Source organism: Solanum stenotomum, chromosome 5 (genome assembly GCF_019186545.1).
Source record: "Solanum stenotomum isolate F172 chromosome 5, ASM1918654v1, whole genome shotgun sequence".
NCBI lineage: Eukaryota > Viridiplantae > Streptophyta > Magnoliopsida > Solanales > Solanaceae > Solanum > Solanum stenotomum.
The window spans coordinates 48751791-48763622 of record NC_064286.1 but is presented as its reverse complement, the minus strand read 5'-3'; the positions used below and the strand labels follow the sequence as shown (position 1 = coordinate 48763622).

The window sequence follows — 11832 nt, the reverse complement described above, 5'->3', positions numbered from 1 at the left end:
TCTTGGTCCAGTTATTAAATAACAACGAAAGTTGTGCCATTTTCTGATGATGATGATGATAGGAGGCGAGATATTTGTATGAAGTTGAAGAATGTGAGACACTATTTGAGAAAATTTGATGCTCAAATGCGAGATGCTTGATTACGAGGCAAGGATGTATAATCTAGCATCTCACATTTATTTGAGCATCAAATCCTCATATGTGGTGCCTTACATCCTCCAGCTTCGTGCAGATCTCTCGCTCTTGTCAATGTCATCATCAGACAATGACGTCATTTTTGCTTTTATTTTAATCACATGACCAAAAAAAAGTTGAGCTTTCTTTAGTTAATATAGTAAGACCTCTATATAACACTCATTATTCCAAGAAACATTTACACATAAATTCTGCAAATGCTATCACCCCATTCCGGATCCAATTTCACTTGTGGGACAATATAAAGTGGATATTTGGACATATATCCAGTAGCAACTATTAGCTTGCCTATCTGCTTGTGTGGAATTTCGTGGTCTTTGCAATACTTGTAGAGCAATTCTTTTCCTCTAACACAGAAAGATGCCTGCGATTAAATTTGAAAGTTAAAGCTCATGTGTGGCACGTGGGAGCTCCTTGCAGTAGAACTACTTATGATAGTTTTTGAACCTTCACAACTATTACATTCCACATCCCAATAATGACACTTACTCCTATATAATTTCTAGAAAAGAGATCCATACGTGTAAATAAGAGTTTTCATTGAAGTGAGAAAAGATAAGAATAGCTATCGCTAATTTGCATAGTAGTGTACATTTAGCATCGCTAGAGCATATGCAGTTGATATGCATAGTATTGTAAATCAAGGTTTTTAAAATTGAATCCAGGGTGAACTCAGAGTTTAACACTGAAATTGTAGTCATGATAATCAGCTACTAGATTGTGCTTGAACTCAACTTGAAATTCAAACATCAGGTAAATGTACTCTAATCAAGCTATGATAACTAGTTTCTCCATGCTGCATTCAATTGTATTCCTAGTTGTAGATGTAAAGAGGAAGAGCATAACCAGTCAATTAGACACTCAACTTTCAAGACACCACTATTTTCTCATCTTCCAAATAGCAGGGAATATTCTCTTGATTTATTAACTGTATCAAAATTCAAACTTCCCATTCATGCTTACTCGGTAACTAGAGAAGCAAGACCACAGACACAGACAAGAAACCAGAGCAATTAGCAGAACCAGATCGAAACTTTCAGTTCATGCTTAATTGGAAATGTTCTGAGTTCTAAAACAAGATTACCGATGCTAACGTGACGTAAATCATGGAGGTATCTAGATGATTATTGTGTAAGTTGGAAAGTTCAACTTGCACAATGGAGACAATCTGAGGTAACTAAACACTTCAACTCGTACTCACTATGTCTCATGGACACCCAATGCTAACGTGACACATAAATTATGGAGGTATCTAGATGATCATTTTGTAAGTTGAAACCTTACTGGCACAATGGAGACAAGCTGAGGTAACTAAACACTTCGACTCATCCTCACTCTGTCTCGGGAACACCCGATGCTAACATGACACATATCGAGATGATCATTTTATAAGTTCTAGTGTTCAACTGACACAATGGAAACAAGTTGAGCTGTCTAAATTATTACTTAGCTAGCTGAGCTCAAGTTTAAGTGTCTGTTTACATATCATGCCTAAAAACAAAATCCAGACTTCCTGTAACACTTAATCACAAATCTTTATCAGCTAAAAAGGGAAAACTCAACCAATAAGCTACCCCAAGATTCAATTTTTAACTAAATCCTTAAATGGGTATGCCCTAAAAAAACAACAAGATTCACAGTAGAACTTAGAAAAAATGAAAACAAGAAAGAACCTTGAGAGAATTAGTAGGGTAATAGATGCCAGCATGAATAACTTCACTATTACGAGAACTTGTACCAGTTCCAAAAATTGGGGCAGAATCCACAACCAAAACTTGTCTACCATAATTTACACTAAGCTCTTTAGCTACTGCAATGCCCACTATACCTGCTCCAATCACCAAACAATCAACTTTCTCCCTTGGAACTGATTCCAAAATTGATGATGATGAAAATGGGGGTTTTCTGGGATTACTGACATTCTTGAATTTTTGGAATATTGTTTTTGCGATTGAGTTTCTGGGTTTCATCATCTCGGGAAAAAAGATTTGGATCTGGGATCGATCTGCGTTAATAAATATAGGCAGCTCGGTGCACTAAAGCTGATGATGCTCGAGTTTGATATGGGTTGAACCATAAGTATCTATTATAATCCGTCAAAGGTGCACTCAAAGCCGTGATGCTCGAGTTCAAAAAGAGTCTGATCAAAAGTATCTATTATAATCCATTAAAAAATTATTTTCATAATTTGAACTCGCAATATTAATCACATGATAATGATTTTATCAATTACGTCAAGATTTCTCGATAAAATCTTTGAGGCAATTGTCTGTTAGAGAAAAATATTTATGTTATGATTATTTAATATAATATTACAAATAACATTAAAAGTAATTGTGTAGCTTCACAAGAATTTATTAAAATGTGAACTGTACCATAGAAAGACGGTTTCTAATAGCATTATAATACTCCTCTGCCCCTAATTACTTGTCTATTTTTTTATTAGTTGCCCCTAATTACTTGTTCATTTGGACAAATCAAGAAATGACAAATTTCTTTTTTACCTATTATACCCTCAATTACTTATTTTGAAAAATGTAGCATTTCTTGAAAATCTTAAGTTTTTTTTAATTCATTAACTTCATAATTAATAGGGGTAAAATAGTAAACTCACTATGTCAATAATTGTTTTCTTAATATGCGTGCCAATCAAAAGTGGACAAGTAATTAGGAACAGTGGGAGTATATTTTAAGTACTAATTAGTAATTACTAAGCTATGTAACATAATATTTTATGTTAGACAGTGTAATCTTTTAAGATTTTCCAAAATCGTTCATCTCTCTTATTATATTAGTAGAATTTGTAGTTGAGATTAACTACAAATTAAGGAATTTTTTGTAATTGTGGGTTCGATAATTACTACGTATTTATTTATCGTAAATCCTAATTATGGATAAGCTGCGTACAAACTATAGGATGAAGTTTTATGTATAAAAATACTATTTGTCAACGATATTATTCTATTGACAAAACAAACAACAGTATCAATCAAAAACTTGAATTGTAGAGAAACTTATAGTGACCAAGAAGTTTAGGTTAAGTTAAAGTAACATTGAGTATATATCAAAAACTTTATAAATGTCTTGATTATAAAGGTACTAGTGAAATAACCTACGCTTCGCGCGGGAATTTAATGTCACGGAATTTATAAAATAATACTTAAAACTTACCAGACATTAAAATTAAAACACTATATTATCTTACATATAAGATTACATAGTAACAAATATTAATAATGTAAAGGAAAATGAAAATTATTATATCTTATCATTTATCCTTAATAACATAAACATAAATTAATGATTGTAAATATGCATACCAGGATCTGTAACATAAGCAATGGTGTCAGTGAGCCACTCAACATGAGCAAAGTACGCAAATACTTAATTGTGAAGAAGAAGAAGAAGAAGAGCTTCAGAGTTTTTGTTATTTTAAAATGACAGGAAATTCCTCTATTTATAGACAACAACGGGTAGTGTGAACAAATGTTTATTCTGCCTTATCAGAAAGGTTATAAAAGTTTGAAAAAGTTGCAACCCTTCGGAAAAGGTCACAACATTTCATAAAAGTCACAACTTCTCATAAAGTCACAACTTTTCATAAAAGTCGCAACTCTTCATTAGAGTCGCAACTTTTCATAAAAGTCACAACTTTTCATGAAAGGGGAAGGCTAGTTTTGGAAATAAATAAATTAACAGGGAATTCTGGTTTGTGGTGGCGCTACGTAGGCGGGCCTAAGGTTCTGTTTTTATATATATATATATATATGATTGTATATGTATAACTCTGTTAATATACACATGTGTTGATTTATATATATAGGAAAAATACATAAGTACCCCCTAGCCTATGACCAAAATCTCTGAGACACACCTAATCTTTACTAAGGTCCTATTACCTTCCCGAACTTATTTTATATATAATTTTCTACCCCTTTTCGGCCTACGTGGCACTATCTTGTGGGCCTAGTGCGTGTTGACAATTTTTTCAAGGATAGTGCCACGTAGGCCGAAAAGGGGTAGAAAATTAATTAAAAAATAAGTTCGGGGGGTAATAGGACCTTAGTAAAGGTTAGGTGTGTCTCAGGGATTTTGGGCATAGGCTGGGGGGTACTTATGCATTTTCCATATATATATATATATTATGTCTGCTTCTATGTTTGCTTGAAAATTTTCAAAATTTATTGCATCATAATTGAGTCATTTCGGTGCTTGAATTCAAACTCTTCAATGGATCTAATTTCTTCATTCAGTCAAGATTTAACAACATATATTTCAATATCTTAGAATGCTTGAGTTAGACCCAATGAAAATCCAGGTGGATCATCAATAAATTTGACACGTAATGATATACCTCTAGTAATCCAAGTTCCTTCATCCATTTTTTTCAGAAAAATCTGAAAATTTGAAGTCTAGGGAGTTTTTTTTTGAGAAAAAAGACAAAAATAAATCATATACAAACGAAATACAAAAAAAATGAGTTAGAACACGTTTTAGACGATTACCTTGAATTGTGATGCCACAATTATGAGAAAGAAAGTAGATTTCGAAATTCAAAATCAATGTATATGAGTCATTTTAGGATAGAATTAGAGAATGGAGAGAAGAGATATAAAATGAGATGTCACGATTATGAGGGAGAAAGTAGATTTCGAAATTCAAAAATCAATGTGTATAAGTGATTTTAGGAGAGAGTTAGAGGATGGAGAGAGGAGAGATAAAATCAGATTTGTATAAATGAGTATACAAATAAGGGAATAACTCTTTTTCTTTCTGTATACAATTCGTTGTGGGTCACTGTTACACCTATAAATTTTTAAGTTAAGGCGCAAACTATTCTTCATTTACGTATAAGGTTGTATCATGTGATTATTAAATTATACTTAGGTATTAAGGTAAATTCTTTAGTGTGAGAATAAATTTGGAGAAGAATTAAGGTCGCAAGACGGGCGACTTCTTACCTGCCTCAAGAAGGCTTTTTAGTGGATCTATCAGTTCAACTGCATTCTATACTCCGGCAAGGTATAAGGTGGCTTTGGCAACTTGGATAAGACATTGTATCATCACAAGGCTCATAGTGATGATTGTCGGTTAGAGAAACTCTCAAGTAAAGTAAAGTATATTTTTATATATACATTTCAGTTCAGTATTTACTATTATTGCATTCCCACAATAAGAGCTTAAATGACTTTTTTTCATCATGATTTATATTATATTTCAGTTGAGTTACCTTTAGCATTTCAATTCAGTTATTTGTGTTATTCAGCCCATTACATACTCGTACATTCAATGTACTGATGTCATTCGACCTGCATCGTTTCATGGTGAAGATTCAAGTACTTAGGATCATTAACAGACGATCCGTTGATATTACACCATTCGCTTATCAGCTTTTGATGATACCTCTTTGCTTTCGGATGACCATAGTTTTAAGATTTGTTAGTAGTAACACTTTGAGGCGTCGTGAGTCTTTTTTCGACACCTATCTATATACAGTAGAGACTTCATAGATAGACAATCTTGGTCAATCTAGTAGTATTCAATTTTAGATATTTTATTTAAAACTTTATGTCTAATACTCAATATTTTTAGGTAACTTTGAGATTTAATAAACTATTTTCAATCAATTCTCACTTTTGATGCGTGTGTATGCTTGAGTTAGTCTTCCGCTTAGTATTCAACCAGGATAAGAATTCTCTTGGGGACGGCCAACAATGATTCTCGAGTGTCGGCCACGTCTAGGATGTATGCTCGGATCGTGACAGTCTCATAATTAATAGAAAATTATATTAAAATATAACCATGCATAGTAATTAATTGAAACTATAACCGTATTGAGTAATAAACTAGTAATGTTTGTCAACTTGCCTTAAAATAATTAATATAGTAGTTTAGAACATATTTACAAATTGTGATTTTTATATTTGTAATATATATATATATATATATATCTCGCAGGTACCTATAGACATACTCCTTGTTGAATATTTGCTTAAACTTTTATACTAAAAAATATATTTACTTACATACCGAAAAAAAAAAACTCACTTATTTTTCTATAAAATATTTTACTTTGTACCAAACACACCTTACGTAGCTATATATCTCCAAATCTATATATTATAATAAAGCTGAATATGAAAACGGTGACGTAGCGCTCTCTAAGGGCTTCATTCTTATTTATCTTTTTCTTGTGATTTTATTGACATTTTTCTCTTATTTCTTTCAATTATTTTATTTTCTTACCTTTTCAATTACATAAATTTTACTCTTAATAAATATTAATAAATTTCATAACTCCTAACCTTTCATATTCATAACCCTCAAATAATTTAATATACAAATTTATGACATCTCAAAATCACAGTTATAAAAACATATTTTGAGACATATGTGATGATTATATTTTTTACATTTTTCCTCATTCTTCATCTTTTATCTCTTTTATTTAATTTTTTATCTCTTCTTTGATCTGATTTTGCAGGATGAAGATTGTTAGATATTTCTGTGCAGTTCGATTTTACAAGGCAAACTATTTGATGTGCCTAATATGGTTATCACTTTTTCTCTGTTGCAATTATACATTCAATATTATTATTTTTGAATTCATGATAATATGAATCACAATTTTTTGTTTAGAAAAAACTGTTTGATTTTTTCTCTTTGCTTCTCTTTGTAGTTTATATAGATATTTTTTTTCTTCTTTTTGTAGTTTTTGGAGCATTATGTTATGTTGATAACAAGATCCTTCCTTTATCTTTAACTCATAATTAAATATTCTTTAAAGTTTTTATTTGATTATTTAACTTCATTTTTATATTTGTCGTTATTGTTGTTGTTGTATGATTAATTTATTTTGTTTTCATGTCACGATATTTTTGAAAATAGAAGCTGAAAAGAAAGTCAACACACACATGTATGCTACTCAATAAAGCATGTATATATAATTTTGTAGTCATGTAAATCAGCTTTTAATAACGATTATGATAGAACATGAGAATGTAAAGTTAATTCATAATTTTTATAATATTGTATAATTTATAAAAAAAGATGTTTATTGATATGGAACTTTGTAGTCTTCATATTTTTTTTATTATTATTAATATTAGAAGTTCTCAAGTTTTTGAGATTTTCAAAGATCACTAATACAATCTGTTTGATCAGAAATTGAAATACAAAAGTATTTGTTTAGGATAAAAATGATTTAGTAAAGTTGTTCTCTCTCAATCTATTTTTTTTTTTACCAACATAAGAATTATCTAGATAAAAGAAAAGTGGTGTAGCACATCTCTTTGGCCAATAATCTTATTTATCTTTTGATTTTCTCTTTTTTTTTTTCGACAAATTTTCTGTTTATTTATTTCTTATTGTTGTACAAAAATGAATGTATCAATTACTACTCCTTCATTGATTCAACATTTTTAATATAAAAATTCAAGTATCTTTATGTTCCGTACTTTAATGACTTCTGATGATCATAACTCTTAAATTATATTAATAATCATATTCATAATATCATTTGATATTTCATATTGTTATCCTATAAATAGGGGCATTATAAAAATATTTATAAAAAATGATCAAATTTATATGTATAGTAAAATTAAGATATATATATATATAAGACTAAAAAAATAATTTCCTTAACTCTTTTTTTTTTTTTGAGAAAAACTTTAAATTCCATAATTTAATTTTCTCAATAACAAATTTATGTTCAAAATGTTAAAAAAATTTCGCATATATAAATTAATTTTCTTCTTAACAACATAAATGGATTGTAAATAAGGATAATAAGAGTAATATTTTTTTCTTTTTTCTTTTTACCATAATAAATGTGAATATATGATTAATGTGTATTAAATTTATTATTATTGAAAGAAAATAAAAGTTTCTTTTATTTTTTCTACATTAAAAAAGGTATTATCCTTTGTACAATTATTACTCCAATTTATTTATAATAATTACCATGATAATATTATAATAATAGATTGAGAGAGAACAACTTTTTAACTTTTCATAACAACGTTTATATTTTCAACTTTTATATCAGTATGAAAATTCATTTTTAGCAATTTTTTTGAATAAGTAATATCGAAGTCGTATTTTAATTTGTGTTTCTCTCTTTTATTATATTATTATTTATTAAAACATTTATCAAATAGTGAAATTAATTATTTTAAAATATATTTAAGTTTTTCTTCGCGCGGACAAGTACACTAGTTACAAATATATGTGGAATGACGATAACAAGTACGCAACAAAGTTATTTTCTAAAGAAACAATAATTTCCCTTATATTTTTGTTTATATCATGAATTATTTCTTTTATATCTAAGTATGTAAATTTATGACATCATAATGGAAGACATAACTCATATTATATTTTTGTTCCATGAAAATTTAATAAAAGGGACAATTAATAGATAAAGTTTGTTATATAATTAATTGGTACATAAAATGTGATAATATCTAAATTGGTGATTTTCATGTGTTTGCTCTATTAATACTTCCTTCGTTCATTTTTACTTGTCATTTTTGACATATCAAAGAAAGAAATTAATTTTTTTTTCATGTTTACCATTAGCATTAAATACATATTTTTTAAATCATTTTTTAAGACATCATTGAATAGGGAAAGGTTTGGTAAAATACCTAATTAATAATCACTTTCTTAATAGGTATGTCAAGTCAAAGTGTGACAAGTAAAAGTGAACGGTGAAAATATTAACTTGAATTATTTGACTTAATATACAATCAAGGAATGCCAACAGAATCATAAATAGGGATAATTAAAACGTATTTCTTTGTTGACCACTCTATTAAACTTATTTTATATTTAATGTAAAAATTAATATTTGACTAATTTATCTTACTTATTTGATTGGAATTAATGAGACATTACTGACAGTGGTTTTTGAATATATAAAATTGTTCACAGAATTTAGTTTTAAAGAGAGTATATCACAAAAGGCAAATTAGTCACGTACTATATTTTATATTCAAAGTAGATTTGCATTTGTTCAATTGCTAATTGAAACAAATTATAATCTGAGTGTCTAAATGAATTTCTTTGATAAGTTTGAGGGGCCATAGAGAAATTAACCAAAAAAATTGATAAATAATTATGTTCCTTATATTTCTTCCGTATCTTGAAAATCCAAATTTATTATGAAAATCTAAGTTTATATGAAACTAGGACGATGGATTTCCTATAAATACAGAAGGCACATTTTATTTCAACACACTTTGAACATCACTTCACCCAGGTTAGTTTCATTAGGGCTTAATTAACTTCAAAATCCACTCATCTATCGTGCATATATACACATTCAAATCTCTCTATAATTATTGTCTTAGAGTAACAGTTGGTAGAGAAGTTTTATTGCGATAACTAAATTTTTTCTCATTTTTTGTCCAGTGATTAATTAGCTATAAAAATGGCAGCACCGGGTAATAATAACTGGAATCGAATCCTCGAGATTTGCGCGGAGTTGGGGAATGTGAGGCATCATTTGAGTGAAATTGATCGTCAAATGCAAGAAGTGAGGTTAGGAGGCACAATTGAAGAGTTGTTTTATTTGATAAGTAGATATTCTACTTACTTGCAAAGAGAATTTGAGCTTGAATATGAACTTAGGACTGATTATAATTTCGTTTATCCTAGATATCATTGATTAATTTTTATTTTTCTTTTCTATATATAGGAAGATTATGTGAACTGTTATAATGGTTGATTGTTGGGAGAAAAACTGAAAAAGATAATATATATGAGGGATTTTATTTTCTATGGATTGAAAATTTTATATCTAAATGATGTGATTGTATTAAAGTATACGTATGTTTTTCGCTTCATTTATTTATTGTCTTCACAAGGTAGATGTAAGGTGTGTGCGCATATCAATTTCATATACATTCAGGTAGCCATNCCCCCCCTTCCCCCACACCCAAACACAAAAATCACTTAACTATCATTTTTAGCACGAATATACTAATTAACGCAAAAATCACACAACTTGAAATTACTAATAATGCCATGATTAACTTATTTTTAAAATTTGATAAATAAAAATTCAATTAAAAGTTATTGACATGACCTGATCCAAAACTCATATGAAAAAATAATATTAAAGAACAAAATAAATGTATAGAGCCACACTTCCATCCCCAGAAGAAATTGTAGAAAATTAGGGAGGCAACAAAGTTTCAACTTGATATTTCCAGAGGTCCATTTGTTCTTTTAATATTTTACTTTCTTCATATGAGTTTTAGGTCAGGCTAAATCTTTTTAATTGATTTTTTATTTATTATATTTTTTTTAAAAAAAAATTGACCTTCATAAATTTAGTATTTTCAGGTTGTTTGATTTTTGTATTAGTATACTTCAAAGTGTACTGATTTTCATGGTAGAAATGGTAGATAAGTGACTCTTATGAAGAAAAAATGTTCTACGTTACCATCCATAAAATTTTTCCCATCCTCAAATCTCATTTATAAAATTATAATAAATATGTTATTATTGTTATTATTTTCGTCTTTTTTTTTTCTTACTTTATGTTATTCTTGACGAGAATATCTAACAACAAATATACGAGCATTAATCTAAGTAGCATTACATAGTCAAGGGATTTGTTAATGTAATGTGTTGTAATTAAGACATGTAATCTTACTCTTTGCAATTATAATTACAATGGTCAATATTATTAATTACGAATTAACCTATATATATGTAGTATATGTATATGTTTTACTTAGAAATTACATATTTCATATATAATACGTATGCACAAAAAATCGTTATTCTCTACAGTAAGTGTTTTTAAAAATTTTAAATAAACTATTTTTATCTTTCAAAAAGTTGACTAAGAAAATTATAAGTCAGGGCATTTTTTCTCGAAGAGTGTTAGTGGTGGAAGTCAGGATTTTCCTTAAAGGGTTCAAATATAAAAGAGTAAACATACGAAGATGTCGAATCAGGTTCAACATCTAGTATATATAAGTGGCAAAAGTCTTCTTTATTTTTTAAACTCTATATTAAATCAAAACCAAACAAATAAATTAAATCGGCGAAAATAACTCATATGAAATTAGGACCACAAAAACCCCGTATAAATATCCAAGGCCTTAAAATTTTGTTCTTCACATTTTATATTCACTAGTTGAACATTACTTCAATGAGATTAGTTTAATTATTTATTTTGCCTATTGTATTTCTTCAAATATAATACACTCAAATTTCTATATAATTGTAACACCCTAGAAAATTTTTGAGCTAAGACTTGAACCATCCTTCATTGTGAGTAGGATTTTACCAAGGAGTTAAAATTTCTTAGGTGTTAATTTCACTAGATGTAGCACCTTGAGGTCGAAAAAGAACTAAATTGGAAATAGCAAAATCTGAAATTTTGCAAGTTATGCTTAAGTATGAGTTTTGGGTCATCTTCAAACGACCATAACTCCTAACTCATGATGAGTTAGGTTTGGTACCCGATATCGTAGGAAAGACCTTTGAATTATCTTTCCAACGCCGCTAAATTTGCTAAGTTTAGAGGTCGGATGAGTGAGACATGACCTTTTGAAGTTAGGCTGTCCAGTTAAGGAAAGTTAACTGGATTTTAGAGGGGTATTATGGTCTTTTTC

The 11832-nt window shown here is 28.9% G+C and overlaps 1 protein-coding gene across 1 annotated transcript; it reads right to left on the bottom strand.

Moving 5' to 3' along the window:
• Positions 1–374: 374 nt before the first annotated feature.
• LOC125864090 (L-2-hydroxyglutarate dehydrogenase, mitochondrial-like) lies at positions 375–2200 on the bottom strand. Its single transcript, XM_049544025.1, has 2 exons — positions 1870–2200; positions 375–560 (listed from the first exon to the last, which is right to left on the bottom strand). The coding sequence occupies exons 1-2, from the start codon at positions 2167–2169 to the stop codon at positions 375–377; spliced, it is 486 nt and encodes a 161-aa protein (XP_049399982.1). The 5' UTR covers positions 2170–2200.
• Positions 2201–11832: the final 9632 nt, after the last annotated feature.

What these genes read in the sequence shown, in the direction of transcription:
- LOC125864090 (XM_049544025.1), bottom strand. Translation starts at nt 2,169, where the DNA reads ATGATGAAACCCAGAAACTCAATCGCAAAAACAATATTCCAAAAATTC. An exon ending in ACCCTACTAATTCTCTCAAG is followed by an intron (nt 561 to 1,869) that starts GTTCTTTCTTGT and finishes ATTTAATCGCAG; the next exon opens with GCATCTTTCTGTGTTAGAGG.